Here is a 19,586-nt window from a genome sequence, read left to right as displayed (position 1 = left end):
GGCCGGTTGCAGGTGCCAAATAGATTCTCCCCTGCTGCCTCCTGCCCACTCCACGGCCTGGCTTCCTGAAATAAGCATTGCCCCAGCCTCTTGCTAGACATGGTTCCCTTCCCAGCAGTGGGGATACCTGGGAGTGGCAGCGAGGACCCAGGGAGGCAGGATAAGAAACAGTGGACCCAGAGGGGCATACCTTATAATGACACACAAGGAACTAAGTCTCCTGCTGTTGGAATCGTGTTGTGTCCACATGCGTAGACAACACAGAGGACGTGTTCCCTATGCCCCAAATCTCCCCAAAGGCCTGGAGGTGGGAAGTGGGGCCAAGGAGTCTCCCCAATAACGGGGAGACAGGAGGCAGTGCCTTGACGGAGTTCAGATTTTATCTGTTTCTTCTGTGGGTCTCTAAGTCCGGAAAGTCCAGTTCTTGAAGTTCAGAGGATAGAAGACACATCGCTTTCAAATTTAGGAGGGAACTTGAGCATGGTTTACACCCAAGATGGATGTAGCCCACTGCCATCATGATCTTGTCGTTGTCGTTGTTGTTGTTGTTCAGTGTTTACCTGTAGGCGCCATCACGGACTCCCAAGAATGTGAGCACTCTACTTTCTAGAATGGACAAATGAGAAAATCGTCTCGAAGTGGAGAAAAGGGGGAAGGCATGGAGGCAATGGTCAGGGGAGACGCGAGGCGTTCCAGAGGTTCCTGATCCAGCGATATTTCCTTGCTGAGTGTGGTCAGCCTATGCACCCATGTAGAGCTTGGGGGGTACCACACCTACACTGGTGATCATCTGCACAGTGGTTATTCACGTCTACCCCAGCTCCTCTCGTCCCAGCAAGAAGATTGTCTCTCTGAATCGTCCAGGTCTTCAGCTCCAAAAAGCCAGAGCTGAAGAAGCATGGGCCACAGCTTAAGCCAATGAGAATTTTCCTTTGCGTTCATAATAGTTAAGATTTTCTGAGTTGTTGTTACAGTCTTGTGGTTTCTGTATCAGCAGCTTCTCTCTGTATCAGAGAAGAAGGTATCTCTCTGTAGATATAGATAGATAGATAGTTAGATATATAAATATATATATATATATATATATGTATGCCAAACTGCCTTACAGGGTTTTTTTCTCTCTTTTTCTTTTTCAGTGTTGTATGTGTAGCAGGCACTTGAGTTTATATGAAGATGTTTGCTTCAGTCAAGGATGGAAGAAAGGAGTTGTGAGGTGGAAAAGGGAGGATGTGAGGCCGGGAGAGAGGAGGCAACAGAGTATGAATTCGTGACCGCCGGCCACCACTAGCCGAGGATGTCCAGGTAGATGGGGGTGGCTTTGCCCAGAGCGTGGAGGATTTTGTAGATCTCTTTGATGTTCAGCCGCTGCTGCGGTTCCCTCTGCCAGCAGCCCAGCATGACATCATACACCTCTTTGGGGCAGACTCGGGGCCGCTCTAAAACACGACCCTGGGTGATGCACTCGATGACCTGAAAGAGTAAGGAGCGGGGAGTTAGAGCCAAAGCTCAGCCCAATCCCTGTGGCGCACACCCAGCCGAAGGCAAGAACATCATTGATGAGCCTCAGTGCAGAGCCGGGTACCCAGGTGCAGAGGCCAAAGGCTGCCTGCACACAGCGCTGAGTTTCTCATCTGACCCGTGCATGGGCTCCTGGCTGGTCGTGCCCACTGCTGCCCTTTGTATGCCACCTCTCAGGCCAGGCCTTCATTGACTCCCACACACTCTCTTCCTTTTACTTCACTTTTCGTCTCGAGTCCTGGATCTCCTCTGGATGACCGAGCCACATTCGTTTTCCACCCGGCAGTGGGATGGGTATCGGACCTTCCCCTTGCACTCTTATGAGGCTGCAGGACTTTGAAACGCCCCTGCAGGAGCTCTGCACCATCTGGCTCCTCCATGTCTATCTCCCCTTAGCTCCCACTTCCTGGCAAGCTCCTCTCTCAGTCACAGCCTCTGTGCACATCACCACGCTTACCTCTAAGCCACTATACAGGTCCCTGTCTCAGTGAGGCCCATCCTCTCCTGCTCTTTGTGCTAAACCAAGTATTCTGTTTCTGTTACGGTCCTTAACACTAGGACTAACCACTTGTTTCACCACTGCCCGGCTGGGCGGCCACCACAATTAGTTAACCTCATAGGATCTCAATGTCCTTATCTGTAAGATGGGATCAAATATGTGCCTTAACCACCTCCTAAGAGTGTTGTAAGGACCAAATGAGGTCACAAGAAGGGACTGTACGGCCCAACAGACCAAAAGGGAGGCTGTAAGTGGGAACAGGAAGAAAATAAATTCCACGTGGCTGGACCAAGCCTTGATTTGTGGTTCAATTCCTCAAAGGCACTTCTTTGCTGGCACTGAATATTCATGCTTTCATCTTCCAGTTCGCAGGTTGGTTTTAGTTTCTCCCTGACTCTACCACTGCGTAACCTTGGGCAACTTACTTACCTGGAACTATAGTGTCCTCACTTGAAGACAGGTTGTGGTGATAAAAATACACAGAATCATCTTGAGTTGAGTACCTGAAAAAATATTATTTCCCCTCTTTGGCCCCATTATTCCATATTTAGTTGGGCAAGAGAAGTGTCCTTTCTCCTTGTATCTCCTTATGCTGTCCCTAAAGCACCCTGTCTGGAGTACTGTCTCAGGTGACTCTGACCTTTGAACGGCTTGTCAAACCATCACTGTGTCAGCACTTCCTGGTCCTTTTGGCCCTGGAGTCTGCAATGGCCCAATAGTCTCATTTCTTTGCCAGCCTGATAGGTCTCCAGCTCCTCATATTCCCCATTCTTGTTAGGGCCCCATCTCCACCCTCCAACACCTTCACCTCCATGAAAAGGGATCTAGCTCAAACTGTAGTAGCAGCTGCTAATGCGAAGACCAAAAGCATCTGGTAGCATCTCCTCCAAGGTGAGGCTACCCGGTTGGTCAATTTCCACAAAGAAACCCATTATCAGGGACTGCCAATACTTGGCTGCTGCAGTGGGTAGAGTGGGGAGGGGGAGGTGGCTGGGGACAGGCAGCCTCCCTTCAAGGCCAATGTCTCACCAAGCAGTGTTGGAAATGACCATAAACACCTTCTTGGCTACTATAAGCTAGCTTGGGTATCCAGGACAGATCTTCTGCTGAGACTTATAACTAGCACAGAGCCCCTCGTTACTGGGGCCACCAAACTACATGGAGGCTGTGCTCAGGGTGCATGTATGTGCCCATGTGCTTGCATGTCTGAGGGTGTGTGTATGCATGCATGTGCATGCATGTGTGTGTGTGTGTATGCATGCCTGTGTGCATGTGTGTATTTCTGTTTACCACCAATCCTGCCCCCAGGAAGACAACAACTATTTTTTAAAACACCATAACAAATGGGCTCTGATACACACTTTCATTTTTTTTTTAAAGATCATTAAAATGTTTTGTCCTACTTTGGGAAATGTGGTCAGGACCAATTCAGCTTGTGAATGATGAGATATTACAGATTTAAAGAAATGCCTCCTTTTCAGTCTTTGAAATTCACTTAATTAAGTGGTAAGGGCATAAAAAAGCCAAGATGAACATAGCTTCCAAGAAGAAAGATACTTTCTTGAATATTCAGATGATTGCAATATTAAAAGGTCCTTGTGTTCACATTTTCACAGAAAACAGAAGACCATAAAAATAATTGCAAGCTTTTATAAATCTGCTGGACTGGGAGATTGAGCCTCTTACTGTCTACAAACTGTACTGAAATCCCTGAGGCAACATGACTCTAGTCAGACATAACTGAGACCATCTTGACTGGCTTTGGAGGCAGCAGTCCTGTGACCACTGGCCAAGCCTTCTCGATGCTGCAGAAGCTGTCACCTCTGAGACCCTGGCCGGTCCACTCCAGGACCCAAAGCAGTTCCCTCTCCTCTACCCTGAATCTCAACAGGTGTTTGTGTGAAAACTACTGTGTTAATATGGCTAAAGTGCTTAGAAAAGTGCCTGGCACTAATGCTAGATTTGGTTAAATTTGATTACTAACATTTTTATTATTATTGTAAATCAAAATTATAAAACTATATAATGTGTTTATTATTATATTTACTATTATGATTCATTTTATCCCCTGAAATCCACACACAACTCTATCAATAACATGAAATTTACCTTCCCAATTCACCACCGTGCACATCCCTGGACCTGGCATGCCTAAAACCTTTGGGGACCCAGATTATTTGGGCATACCAAGTAGTAGGTGTTTCCACAAGATGGCACAACTGAAAAACTCAGAGTTGTTCTTTGTTTTCATTTTCTATCTTAGTGAAACATTTGCGATTTTCAAGTATAACAGAACAAACAGAACTGTGACTCGCATCTCAATTTAGAAATTTGATTTCATGCTCTCTTGACAGTTATACCATATTTCCTACAGTTATAATTTTTTTTTTCCTACTAAGAAGCTCTCCCCTCCTGCTTATGCCTACATTTGCCTTGCTGGCTCCAAACCCCACCTAATGTTTTGTACACAGGGTCTAAGTCCTGGGCTGGGATATCTCTTATCAGCCTTTCCCCAAGTCAAGGTTCCAATCTGTCCCCTTCTGTACCTCTGTGTTGGAGAGCTGGAACCATGGCTGCTTTCCATAGGTGAAGATCTCCCAAAGGATCACCCCAAAGCTCCACACGTCGCTCTCTGTTGTGAACTTCCTGTACATGATGCTTTCAGGGGGCATCCAACGGATGGGGAGCATGGTGTGTCCTCCCACCTAAAAGGAGTCAAGACAGAGGCACAAACAGAGTGACCAGATGACCAGAATCAGTCACGTCTGTCTGCACTCTTCATATGTAGATGCCATTCTCGATGCATCTGATTCTAAGATAACCACAACTTGTGTCAAAAAGCCAGTGGAGACACTGACATCTGAGATCTACAACACTGGAGACAGCTAGAGTAGCAATTAGAGATAACACCTAAGGGAAGGTAGATTCCTTGGTATGGAGCATAAAGCAAGATCTCAAGATGGTTTGAAGTGAGAGAGAAGGTTTCAGAATCTGGTACTAAGGGTAAATCAGATCTTGAGAGGAGGTCCAGAGGGAAGTCAGCAGAATTACTGAGTGAGGGTATCAAGTAGCAGCATATTTGCAGACATCGGCTTAGACTCTTTGGCCAAGGTGGTTAAGACACAATATGGTCCACATGCATCTAATTTGTATAACTACGACTTTAGTTTCTACCTAACAACCCTGAATTTCTCACCACAACTTAGGACTCTGTGTTTCAAGTGAATGGGACAGGGAAGTTCCAAATCTATGGAAGACTATATGCTAATAAGAAATCAAGGAGACTAAAAGAGAATTCGAACAGTTCTTAGTAAGATCTCAAAGGCCAGGAAGGAAGATTGTCTTTTAAAATGGCCTAGGGAAACCCATCTGTGGGCCTACAGAGCTGACAGTCAAGGACAAGAGCAAGTGACTGACATTTAGAGTACCCTTTCCTGAGAAAACATTAGGGAAATCCTCAGTGCCCAGCAGGTTAGAGGTATTGGCATAAGTATAAGAAAATTCACAGCATGTTTTAGACTCAGGAATTAACTGCATCATTAGTAAATAGAGCATCAGAAATGGAAACTTTTGGCTAATACATGCAATTTGTTGTTAGAAAACTGCTTATCATCAATAAAAAGAGCCTCTATAAATGTCCTGAAGAATCAGAAACTTTCATTTCTATGGTGGGCCAGTTGGAGGAATAATAATGATGAATACTTAAGAAAGAATGACTTCTTGGGAGATGGGCAATCTTGCGTCTAAAAAGGGAAATCATGTTTGCCTTAGCCACTTGAAATATTTCAGAAGATAAATGATAATAAGGAATTGCAGAATTTGTCTTCAACCTGGCATTTTATAATCAATAGCTTTGTATCAAGTGTAAAGACAAGTGAAGATGTTTCTTTCAGACAAGCAAAGACTCAGAAAGTTTACCACTCACAGCCTTTCAGAAAATAAAGAAGCAAAAACTAATTGAGGATGTACTCCAGAAAAACAGAAAAAAGAATCTAAAATACACAATGACTTGGAACATAATAAAGAGTGCAGAGCAAATAAGCCACAAAAATGCAATTTATATCCAAATAATGGTTGTTAATTTGGTACAAAATGTAATAGGACTAATAAAGCTGTCTGTAAAATAGAGACATAAAGTAAATGAAAATACTAATAACGTTAATAGTACCACCACGGCTACTGTTAGAATACTCATCAGGCATGAAACTTTCAGATAATTTCAACCTTAAGTGCGTAGAAGAGTAGGTAGGGAAATAATCAAAAGCCTGATAAAGGCTTTGCGTTTTAGCAGGAAGAGAAAGGGAGCTTATAGTCGTCCGTTGTTGACTATAACAGTTTCAATGTAAATGCGCTTGCTAAAATTTTAAAGGAGCTTCTAGATTAGAAATAGTCCCCATAGCTTCCAAACCAGTTTTAGGAAAATAGAGCCAAAAATTTCTAACCAATACCAAAAGGACTACGAAAAGGAGGAGTGGGGTAATGATAAATAAAAAGCATAAAATGAAAGAAGTTTGAATAATATCACTATGGACAATAAGCGCAAATGGGTTATACGACCTCTTAAATAAGAGGAAAATGTATTAAAAAATCAAGATGCATGCTATTTAGAAAAGACATAGCTAAAAGAAAATAGCAGAAAATGTTGAAAATGAAAGAATGCAAAAATACAATAAATAATAAAAGAAAAATTGAACATATAATATATAAATATTCAATATACATAATAATATAATATAAAATTATATATAGAATATGTAATATATTCAAAATTGAATACATATATGAAACAAATTTCAGAATTCCAAGAACTACATGGAGATAAAGCAGTTTATATCATATTTGAAGATGGCAAAATTCACCCTTATGATAATTTTGAACTTTTATGCTCCAATTAACATAGCAACAAAATGTATAAAGAGTAAAGCAGGTTATAAATGAAAGGGAACTGACAAATCTACAATTATAATGGAAAATTAAAACATTTCTTTCACAAATTGACAGATGAAGAAAACAACATAAATGAAGATACATTTTTAAAATACAAGTAATGAGTTAATTGGTAGATATGAGTGCTGTGTATGTCTTTCAGCCTCCTTAAAAAGTTGTATATTATTTTCAATTATCTAAGAAACATTTATAAAAACCAGTCACATATTACACCTGAAAGGAAATATGAAATTCCAAGAGGAAAAAAACAAATAAATATAAAGTAAGAAAAAGAAACATTTTCCATTCCAAACAAAATAAAATAAAATAGAAATTAACATCAACAAAAATAATTGTTGGAAAAGGTTTTCTTTGTACAATTGAAAAAACTATTTGGTAAAGAAAATAATTGAAAATAAAATTTAAAACTATTTATCATAATAATAATTAAAGTCTTATTCATTGACACCTATGAACATAGCTAAACTAATTATTGGGAAAAATATTATAGCATTTAGGCACATTTTTAAAATAGTTAAAAATATAATTAAATTAAATAAGGGTTCAACCAAAAAAAGTGGTAAAGATTTATAAGTTATAGAAAGCAAGAGAAAATAAACAATAAAGATAAAATGAGGAAATGGTATAAAATAAAGCAAAGCAAAACACACAACCAAAAGGGAAAAAAGCAAATTATATCTTCACAATCAATTGCTAGTTCTTTTTAAAGTAATGCAAACCTTTGTCAAGGTTAATAAAGGACATAAAATAAATGATGTAAAATGTTAAGAATATTGCAACAATAAATTTGAAAACACAGATACCGACAATTGCTTTACTAGAAAATATTAACAAAAAAAAAGAAAAGTAGAAAATAGTTATAATTGTAGTAAAAACAATATATAGACTAAAAAACTACACAATTCAGATGGTTTTATGAGTGAGTTCTACTAGTTTTCTATCCTATTTCTATTTTTCTAAAATAAAAAAAGATAAAAATTTTCCCAAGCCACTCTCCGTGGCTTGAATGTCCCTGATAACAGAATCAGTCAAACTTAGCCCATAGCCTTAAATATATGAATAAAGATAAAGAAATTTTATCTACATATGTGTAAAACTATGTTATGAATATAGTCTCCAAATCTGAATAAAATATTATCATATTGAATCAGAAATATAATACTTCCATATTATAACTCAATAAGGTTTATACTAGAAATGTAGGAATGCCTCAGCCTTAAGAAATCTGTTTCATTTACTAAATTAAGAGATAAAAGCAGAAAAAGAATCCTTTCAAAAGATGTCAAAAATTTCCAACATATTTTCCTGATTGAAAGCCCTAATTAATTAGTAATAGAGGGTAACTTTATTTAACACACTAGATATCATACTTACTAATAAAACATTAGAAATATAGAAGCTATCTTCCATCACTGATTTTTATGCAATACTGTTCAGGTGGTCCTAGGCAGTGGAATAAAGCAAGAATGAAAAAACAAGGCAGAGGGGCCAGCCCAGTAGCATAGTGGGTAAGTGGGCACATTCTGCTTCAGCAGGGCAGGGGTCGCTGGTTCGGATCCCAGGTGCGGACATGGCACTGCTTGGCAAGTCACACTGTGGCAGGCGTCCCACATATAAAGTAGAGGAAGATGGGCATGGATGTTAGCTAAGAGCCAGTCTTCCTCAGCAAAAAGAGGAGGATTGGTGGCAGATGTTAGCTCAGGGCTAATCTTCCTCAAAAAAAAATAAGGAAAAAAAAAAGCAGATATATCGAAAAGGAAGAGTCAAAACTGCTATTGTCTGCATATGATGTGACCATGGAAGACAATTAAGTAAAAAGCAATTAGAATCATTACATGATTTAGTAAGCTAGACAGACACAAAATGAACGTAGAAAAATCAAACTATTCTCATACACCCCTAGCAACCACTTCGAAATTCAACAGAAAATCAGATTGTGTGTACAATAGCAGCAAAAAATGTTTCAAATTCCTAAACATAGACTTTAGTAGAAAACGTACAAGGTCTATTTAAACAAAGGTGTTGCAAAATATAAAAGGAGATCTGAATACATAAAAAGATATGTCTTTTCTTTGACTAGGAAGACTCAATATCATAAATCTCTTATTTCTCCCTCAAATTCATCTAAAAATTTAAACACAATCTAAATGAAAACCCCAATGGAATGATGTATGAAAATCGACAAGATGATACCAAAATTAATCTAGAGGAGTAAATACTTGATAAAAACTAAGATACACTCAAAATAGAACAAGGGATATTTTGCTCTATCAGATTGCAAAACATATTATCAAACCACAGTAATGAACACACTGTGTTATTGGCATAGGAATAGACAAATTTCATTGATCAGTGAAACAAAATAGAGAGTCCAGAAGCAGACTCATGTATAAATATTGGAATTTAATATATGAAATGATGGGTTAGTAATCAGAGTGTTGGGACAATGAACTAGTCATTTAAAAAGTACACTTAGATACCTACCTCACACCATATACAAAAATCATTTCCAGATGGATTAAAGAGCTAAACATAAAAAACAAAACAATAATAATATTAGAAGAAAACTTAGAAAAATATTTGTACAACCTCAGGAGAGAAAGGCCTTGCTAAATAAGACACACGTTCAAAAAGCCATAAAGGATAGGATTCAGAGATACAACTTGTAAAAAGTAAATACTTTGCATGGCAAAATACAAAATAAACACAGTTAAAAGACAAATGACAGAGAAAATCTTTGCAATATATGTAACAGACAAAGAATTAAAATCCGTATATTGTAAAATGCTCCTTTAAATTAGTTAAAAACAAGCAACCCAATAGAAAAATGAGGAAAAGAATAAGAGCAGATGGTCCACTAAAGAGCTACAAATGGACACAAACACGTGAAGAGATGCCAGTTAAAACAACAGAGAGACATATTTTTGAATGTCATGTGGGAGAAATTGAAAAGATTGACACTATTTGGTGCTTGACAGTGCATGAGGAGTTATTCTCAAAGGCCACTGGCAAGATCAGGGCAGCTTCTTCTGAGAGCAGCTTGGCAGAATCTGTCCACACTAAGGATGTAAGTGTCTTTCAATGCGGAAATTTCACTCTCAGGACCCACCCAGACTATACTGATTTTCCTCCAGGGCTACCTGCATCCTTCTCCTACATTGGCAAGATCCAGTCTGGGAAAGGTAGTGGTCAAATTCTTTCTTGGCAAAAAACATTGGTGAATATGCCCATGGTAAAACCTAGCCAGATAAGGGATGAGCTGAAATAATAATCTTAGTAAAAATAATACTGCTTAACGCACACTGGGTACCAACCACTGAGTATTACACACATCCCTCATTCAATCCTCTCTCATTTAATCACTCATTTAATCTCTATGTAATATGATTCCCTGTTAGCCCCTAGAAACCTACTTGCTCATGTAAGCAAAAAATACTTGGTTGAAGGTGTTTATTTCATTGTTTTTAAGGGCGACAATTTGTTCATCATTAAATGCATATGCAGTAGTTTAAAGGAATATAGTGGAGTTATGTATAGTGATAGGCAAACACATCTAGGATATATGAAATGAAAATGCAAGACATTAAAAAATATACTAACTTTCTCATTCATGTAAAAATGTGTATCAGAAGCAAATATATTATAGAGTAATAATGTATAACTCTGTAAATGCATAGAAAAAGGTCCAGAAAGCCGCTAAACCAGTGGTTTCCTCTAGAGAGAGAAGCGAGAGTGAGCACAGACCAAAGAGAAAATTCCACTGTTTGCTATATGTATTTGTATCCTGTTTGACATTTTATCACGATCATGTTTCACATTCGAAAATTTAAAAACAATAAAAGGAAAAAATAAACATATGAATATAGAGAAACCAGTGGACCTAGCGTATTTAAGTTCTGTATCAAAAGATGACATGTTTTAAAGAAAAGTTGTGTTTGCAATAAAATCTAGTAGAATGCTTTATTGTACCTAGTTTCTTGATTTAAAAAAATAGAAGTCAGGAATATAGGAACACTTCCCTTGATGAAAAATTTTAAAAAAGAGATTCTTCCAAATTGATGCTGGTGTTTGCCTTATTTGCTGATTTTATATACAATCCAAAAGAAGTACTCCAAATTGAAATCTCTAAGTCTACAAACAGACAGAAATTAAAGTATGCTCGTGTAAACTTTGATAAGCTTGGGCAGAAAAGTATCAGAAGGGTATTAATCGGCCATAGGAGCCTCACCCAGGAGAATTTTATCAAGATTTTCACCGGGCAGCACCACCAATATGGGAAAAGTTCACATGGCAGTCCTCCAGACAGGGACTAAAATATTTCAAGAGGCCAGGGGTATAAGAAAAAGCACAGTCAATTCAGGAGTCAGAAGACCCCGGTTCTGCTGTGACTTTTGACAAGCACTTAACTTCTTTGAGTTTCAGTATCCTCATGTTCCACATAGGGGGTAAGCAACAGCCCTGTCTAAAGTGAGACGATGTATGTAAAAGCTCAGCGAGCATCATTAAATGCAAATGTATACATATAAAGTGCAATGACTGTTCACTGTGTGTGTCCTTACCTGCTACTGTGCAGCGTAAGTAACCCAATTTCCTAGATTTCCATATTTCCCATAAAGACCCACCCAGACTACACTGATTTTCCTCCAGGGCTACCTGCATCCTTCTCCTACATTGGCAAGATCCAGTCTGGGAAAGGTAATGGTCAAATTCTTCCTTGGCAAAAAACACTGGTGAATATGCCCATGGTAAAACCTAGCCAGATAAGGGATGAGCTGAAATAATAATCTTAGTAAAAATAACACTGCTTAACGCACACTGGGTACCAACCACTGAGTATTACACACATCCCTCATTCAATCCTCTCTCATTTAATCACTCATTTAATCTCTATGTAATATGATTCCCTGTTAGCCCCATTTCACAGATAAAGGTACGTAACTTGCCTAGGCCTCTCCATGAGAAATATCAGTTAATGATCCAAGCTCTCAATGAGGTACATTAAGGATCTAAGGGCTGAGCCTTGAAGTAGGAAACATATAGTAATAAGGCAAAGATTCCAAGAACTGATTCTAGAAATCAAATAAGTACGTGGAGATCTTTGGATTACATGACCTTGGATGAGATCTTCCACCACCTCTATTACAGTCACTCCCCCTTAAATGCAGCTTTGCTTTTGGTGGTTTCAATTATGTGTGGTCAACCGTGGTCCTAAACTATTAAAAGAAAAAAATCCAGAAATAAACAATTCATAAGTTTTAAATTTAAATAAGCCGTTCTGAGTAGTGTAATGAAATCTTGCACCATCCCATGCCATCCCGCTCCAACCTGCCCGGGATGTGAATTATCCCTTTGTCTAGAGTGTCCCCACTGTGTTTGTGTATAACACCCATCGTACTTAGTAGCCATCTTGGCTATCAGGTTGACTGCCGTGGTATCACGGTGCTTGTGTTCGTCACCCTTATTTTACTTAATAATGGCCCCAGCGCACAAGAGTAGTGATGCTGGCAATTCAGATATACCAATGAGAGCCGGCATAAAGTGCTTCCTTTAACAGAAAAGGTGAAAGCTCCCGATTTAAGGAAAGAAGAAAATCATATGCTGAGGTTGCTAAAGTCTACAGTAACTTTTATTACCCTATATTGTTATAATTGTTTTTATTTCATTATTAGTTATTGTTGTTCATCTCTTACTGTGTCTAATTTATAAACTAACTTTATCATAGGTGTGGACATATAGCAAAAATGTGGTATGTATAGGATTCGGTGCTATGGGCGGTTTCAGGCATCCACTGGGGGTCCTGGAATGCATACCCCACAGATAAGGCGGGGACTACTGTATCATGCATTCAGGTGTCGTCAGCCTGATCATCCAGGAGAAAGTTCCCTTTCAGCTAAGGATAGCAGCCGCCACTGATGATCATTGCCCAGATCCATTATTTCATTAGTGGCTGCAAAAGGGTGATGTTGTAATTTGAGCATTCCTCTGCATATATTAGCTGGAAATCTTCCATAAATAAAAACTTCCCTTCATTAACTATTTGGTTATACTGATAACAGTTTACATAAGATATGCTTGATTCTCTCCCTTTATTTACCCGTTCTCAGAATAACGAATTCATTCCCTAGCATCCTCCAAAGGTGACCAATGAGAAGTTTGTTTTCGTTTGGTTTGGTTTGAAGAAGCATTATCGACTCCTTTGTATCTGTGAGTGTGTGTGTGCGTGTTTTAACACATTTGAAGTGTTTCAATCTATCTTAATTGCTCTTTTTGATGTTTACTGTTCAATCTTTGGCCAGTGGCAGCCTCTTAAAGTTAGTGCCTCTCACATCACCCCAGTAGTTCTGATGGCATCCTTGCTTTCTGATGTGGAAAAATATTCAAGGCTCATCTACCCTGCTGCCCCAGCTCTATAACCAGCCATTTCTCCAAGGAGCCCTGGAGCCTTTCAGTGGACCACGGGATTTAAAGACTACATTATGGATGCCGGGCGTCTCATTGCCTTTGGGTTGGTCCTTATTTCTAGGTCATTGTAGTGGAAATAGCTAGGAAAGACTTTTCTTTTAAAAGAAAATACATCATGAGTTCGTACTGATGTTTCCAATTCAAATTCAGGATTATAGAGCTTTTACTTAACTTCTTTGATTTTACATCTGTATTTTTTTCTTATGCTGAAAATCTTGATTCCTACAACATTAGTAATATTACTTATTTGCTTTATTCTAATATACATTGTATATATATATATATATATATATATATATGTTTCAAAATAACAGTTTCAATATCATTACTAACAATACGATTATTGGAAGCGGTCTACAATCTTTGCAGTTCTTCTATCCTTGGGATATACCTGCTAGGGACATACATAAACATTGCTATGTTTTCAAGTCACTTGAAATAATTCCTCTCTGTGTAGTGAAGTCACCAATCTAATACACAGTTAGGTTTATTTGCTTCATTTTTCTTTTGATTTTTAAGAATTGCTTTGCTTTTTCATTCCCACTTGATTTAATGTTGCTTTATAATGATATAACATCTCTTACATGATTTTGATGCCAGCCCTGATATCAGTTCCCCTACACTAAACCCAGCATATATGGGGTTAAAACCAAAGCACTCTTTCCCTGCATACTCCTTGGCTCCCCACCTCCAGAATCCACTATCCACCATGGAGAGAAACAGCCAAGGTCACCCACCTGCGAATTCTCTTATCATCCTCTGCCTTGTAAGCAGCCTCCCAAGGCTGAATGCAGGCTGGTGGGACAGTTGCAACCAGTAAGGTCACTGACTTCCTCCCTCTCTACAAGCAGCCACATTCCTCACAAACCTTTAAAACCCCTGGCCTCCCATCTACTTTACTTTTTTCCACTGGGGTTTGCCCATTCCTTTTATAGCTACGTAGGAGTCCACTGTGCATGACCACGCCACAGTTTATCCAATCACTCCCCTACCAACTGGACTGGGTTGTTTCCACTCTTGTTGTTGTTAAGAGGGTAGAGCACATTTACACATACCTTGAGTGATTCTCACTGACCCTAAAAGGCAAGAGCCCAGAATTCTCACTCAGGGCGACAGAGACCGGAGTGCCCACTGCAATGGTTTCAATCCAGGTCCGCATAACTTTGGAGATACCTGAACTCTTTTAAAGGGTGCCCAGGGAAGAGTAGTTTTGAAGGACTTTGCAGATCCTAAACTTCCATATGGATTTTTTCTAACATTGAACTCAGACCCCACTGTGGTCCAGCAATTCCTTTTCCCAATTGTGCATACATACACACACACACACACATACACACACACCTGCCACTCTCAAAAGGAAAGACAAATCTCTTACTCATCCTGAATCTCAGTAGAGAAAATCTACAAATGAATAAACTCTACGAAACATTGGTACAGGTGTTGAAAATGACTCTCTAGTGACTGGGAAAACAAATCCTTTTGCAAGTTGGGTAGTTTCCAATTCTTTTTTTTTTTTTTAAAGATTGGCACCTGGGCTAACAACTGTTGCCAATCTTTTTTTTTTTTTTCTGCTTTATCTCCCCAAACTGCCCCATACACAGTTGTATATCTTAGTTGCAGGTCCTGTTAGTTGTGGGTTATGGGACACCGCCTCAACGTGGCCTGTTGAGCAGTGCCATGTCCGCGCCCAGGATCCGAACCCTGGGCCGCCGCAGCGGAGTGCGCGAACTTAACCACTCGGCCACGGAGCCGGCCCCTCCAATTCTTTTGAAACAACTGAAGGGGACAGACTGAAAAGAATTATCAGCTGAGAGAAAATTAAAAAGAAATTTTGATAAGAGACCAATATGTGATTTCAGGCAAAGAACTAGTTAAACGTTCCAAGAACTGAGTCATGTTGCAACAAAAAAACTCCTTCCTTTTCCATCTATTTGTTTATTGTGAATAATGTTTCTCAGTTCTTATATTTATAAAAGTGAAAAACAGAAATAGAGTTGATCCTGGACCTTCCTTACTTTAGGAATAAATAATATTCATTAATGGATACATGGACCAATTAAAAAATAGAAGAGATGTATTTCCAAAAATATTACACTTATTTTCATATTCATCCAGACTTGTCAGTATTGTTGGTATATATGTACAGTATATTTTGATCAATGGCCTATTTCTGTGTATTACCAATAATTGTAGGGATAACTCAATCCAAAAACTCTTAATGTCTAGAAACTTATGGTCATTGGCCATTAAAATTAAATTTAAATCTTCATACATATTTTTGCCATGCTAAATTATGATAGAGTGGCCAATAAAAAGCTTTCATGCATAAAACTATAATACACAAAGATAAAATTTGGTATGGTAACTGGAATGAAAATATAAATTCAAGAAGAAAAAGGAACCGTGTAAAACTGACTGTTTAAGAACTTGTTCGTGTGTTTAACAGACGATGTATCAAACTGCTCTGGAATTTAAAGTGCATTGGATACATTAAAGGAGTGATGTATTTTTTTGATGTCAATATTTACAATATTCTGGAAACGGCATCATCTGCAACTATTTAAAATTAGGTTGAAGACTTTAGATGGCAACTTAAAATGTGCAAGGAGCCTACATGGTTTTTCAAAATCTTTTAGGGGCACAAAAGTTTAAAGACAAGAAAACTAGAGATGGAGCACCTAGCAGTACAAAATTTGGATTCTTGTCTCTCTAGCTACATTCTGTCTTTCCCTAAGAGTGTATCAGCAGTATAAGGGGAGAGAATGTGAAAAGAGGGAAGGAAGAGCAGCAGCCTCACCTCCAGCCACAGATGTCTGTCTGAAATCCCCAAATGCCCTTTCTTTCATTCCAGTCTCCAGCCCTTACTCCCAGCCTTGCCCTGAGGGCCAGGGGTAAGCGGGACTGAAGGTGTGGACAGCTGAGTGGCTGCAGGCTCTCAGGTTCCAGTTCCCACTGGGAACAGAATGTCACTCGGCAGTGTTCCTCCCAGGGCCCCTCCCACCTCCCCAGCCACCTCCCTACCCAATCACAGCCATCCCTTCTCTTCTGAGCCAGCCCTTCCTGAACAAAGAATTGTCTTGCTCATTTTCATAGAGAGACACCTCCTTTCCTGCAGTCAGAGGGAACTCACTGTTCTGGGTTAAAGAGAAACTCGTCTGAACTCTAGAAGGCTCTCAGTCCTCTGCATCTAATTTCACAGAAAAGGAGGCGGCTGGTGGATTCCAAAGAACATAAAGAAGTCTGTTTCTCTCCCGGAAGTTCAAAATGTCTGTGCTCACACAATTCTGACAAGCTATAAAGGAGATAAAGTGATCCACATATTCCAGATAAAGAAACCAAGACCAGCAAGGGGGATCAAACACGGGTCCACAGGACATGATATTTCCGGAATCAATGGGAGGATTCAAGCTTCCTCCATAATCACCAATCCATATGGGCTGAGTCAGAAGCTGTTAAAGTCGAGAGGAAAGCAGTGGTTTTCTGAAGAGTTGTAAAAACTTTGCAACATCCGTTAAAGAGAAAAATGGCTTAATCAGGAAATTATCATAAAGATTGTCCTTTATGGTAAGGGTCATCATTTTTTATTTATTCAACTTTAATCTTTCTTGATTGCGTGTCTCAGAACATAGACGAGTCTCCATATGCATTAAGAAAAAATAAAAGGCTTAGCATATGCTTTTCTCCTCCCATGGAAAGTCTTCTGGTTTCCTACACGACCCACTGGCTTTGCCTCTTCCCCTGTGCTATATGTCTGAGTGGCACCAGATAGTCAGCCAGGTCTAGCAGTCACCTTGAAGACACCCCCAGCAGCAGTCCTAGAAGCCACCACTACAGTCTCTGAAATCTTTACCACTCTTGTCCCAGAGGGTCCAAGGATTTCACACACACGGGCTGCACATCAAGGTTAGGTACATCTAGCACAGTTACTGACATATATACACCCGAGGGGGGGGAGTTTACATGAACACATGTGCACGTCAATGCACACGCATGTGGGTATAGTCATAGACACAAACACCAGTCTGTCGGTCATGCCCGGATCACATGAAGTTGGTGAAATCTCTCTTGGACATCTCCTGAAATAAATGGCCTAAATGTAGGAGGAAAGGCCCAAAGTCCTCTTTAATGTGTCCTGTCTCCAAGACAGCAAGAATAAATGGTTTCACTCTAAACTAACTGATTAGCTTTGCTGACAGCTTCAAAACTTGCCAGAATGGCACAGCCCTCTTTCCTGGAATTAACCCTTCTCACTGCCTGCCCACTCCGACTGCTGGATGTTCTAAAGAGCTCCCTCCACACATGTATGGGAGGCCACCAGAGCCTTAGAAATGGCTGTCTGCTTTTTAGGAACTCTCTCCACTCTAAGATCTCTCCTCTTCTCCCTGTTCTCCTCTCCCCTCACTTCTCCACTTGGCTATTCTGAGTTGTGGATGTTGTATTTTCTACCAGCTTGTCACCTCTCCACCCAGCCCCATCCGACCATTCACCAGGCATGTTGCTTCAATGTTTGAGCCCATATTCCCTCCAGATGCCATCTGGATTCCTGGGGCACCTTTGGGGAGCCAGTCTGCCCTGTGACTGCACGCTCTCTAGTTCCCCAAATCCAAGTTCATCAGAATCCAGGGATAAAAGGAGAGATTCAACTTTAAAGCTGTAGCTCATGAACATACAGGGCTGGGAAGGGCCTCAGAAATTACCTAGCCTGCCTCTGGGCTTGGAATCCTTGGCTGGAAGAGAGGCAGTGACTTGTCCAAGGTCACTAAAGATGGTAAATGAAATGAAGCTAAAGTCCCATAGAGTCCTGTTCTTGTTTTTAAGGTGAACTTATTACTGGAGAATAGCACACATACATAAAGGTATACAAATAGAAAATACACAGATTGAGTCGGATCAAGTTTAAATTTCAGCCCCATAGTTTCCTTCTTTCCGCACTGATATGTATGGCCTTTGGGTCACCTGGCAGAACTCTGTGGTTCCCGCAGTTGTGTGGGCGCATTCCTTAGGGATGTATTAGTTGGAATATTCCATTGATTTATTGATTTCTGCACTCACAAATACATGTCTATCTGCAGCTTCACCCCAGTTATGGCAATTCCATGGATGGAACCTTTACACAAGAGATTGAGATTTTCTAGAATGACATCAGACTTCTGACTTAACAAGGCAGAATTGTTTGCCTTTGTTTGGCCTCTCTTCCTCTTCCCAATAAAGTAGGGCAAGCTATTATCTAGCTTCTTGTAGACACAAACTGAAGACCTCAGCCCCAGGTTTAGTAGGTGCTTGGAATTCTTTGGAGGGAAGGTGGAGGGGAAACTCACAAAGACATCATTCCAGCATTGTTCCCTCTGAGCAGGGCTTTGTGACAGCTTATGCCAAAGGCATCCATTTAGCAGAATCTCAGTGGAATGGCTGTCTCAGGCTGAACCTCTAGCCCCAGGATTAGGAAAAACCCTTGGAGTCTTCCAAAAGTACAAGGAGTTTAAGAGCCAAGCTGTTTAGCATCACGAGCCTAGACGATAAAGAGGCCCATTGTGATTCTCCCCAACTCTCTTACCTAGAGCTGCATCTGCCAGGAGCCAGTTCTCAGATGGAAGGCCCCAGGAACACATACCTTTTATAACTTCCCCTTTTGTTTTCCTTTTTCTAAATCCTGTCTAAATGCTGGCAGTCATTCCGAGACCTAACTGTCCTTTACTGCCCCCAAGCAATATATTTTTTATAGAGCAGATACTGCAAGTCCAAAGATGTGGTTTGAAAAACAACTTGGCCCTTATTTTCTTTTCCAAATGCTTAGACTTGGAACCTCCCGGCTACACTCAAATCTTCTTGTGGAAACAGATTTTAGGGACGTTATTAAAAGAGCTCAATTCACTAAACAAAGCTGGAGGACTCACCTCAGCTCAGATCCATGGATCCACGGATCTACTGGGTCTAGACTGATCCATCCAGATCCTAAGTGCTTGCTAAACGTGAGTGGGGAAAGGAAGGCAGAAGAATAAAGCCTCCTTGTGGTAAATCTAGGTTTATAATTTACCCTGTACCACTCAGGCACTGATAGATTTCGGTTTAGATTCAGACTTATTTAGCAAAAATAAGATAATCCCTTTCAAACAAGATTGACTTTGCTGATTATTGAGATGCCCCCCAAAATCTGAAAATT

The 19,586-nt window shown here is 40.0% G+C and overlaps 1 protein-coding gene across 4 annotated transcripts in view; it reads right to left on the bottom strand.

The window, feature by feature from the left end:
- Positions 1-1,137: 1,137 nt before the first annotated feature.
- The window catches only part of NTRK3 (neurotrophic receptor tyrosine kinase 3), a 367,286-nt gene continuing 348,837 nt past the window's right edge, over positions 1,138-19,586 (bottom strand). For 3 of the 4 annotated variants that reach the window (XM_070495631.1, XM_070495626.1, XM_044761581.2), the window contains 3 exons: positions 9,449-9,490; positions 4,564-4,722; positions 1,138-1,470 (listed from right to left, as the gene is read on the bottom strand). In XM_070495631.1, the coding sequence (XP_070351732.1) occupies positions 1,285-1,470; positions 4,564-4,722; positions 9,449-9,490 (387 nt within the window). In that variant the 3' untranslated portion in view covers positions 1,138-1,284. The remainder of the gene's footprint in view (positions 1,471-4,563; positions 4,723-9,448; positions 9,491-19,586) is intronic. The other variant, XM_044761568.2, reaches the window with a different exon arrangement.

Source organism: Equus asinus, chromosome 2 (assembly GCF_041296235.1).
Source record: "Equus asinus isolate D_3611 breed Donkey chromosome 2, EquAss-T2T_v2, whole genome shotgun sequence".
Lineage (NCBI taxonomy): Eukaryota > Metazoa > Chordata > Mammalia > Perissodactyla > Equidae > Equus > Equus asinus.
The sequence above is the reverse complement of the archived record's forward strand: the minus strand, read 5'-3'. Positions and strand labels throughout refer to the sequence as shown.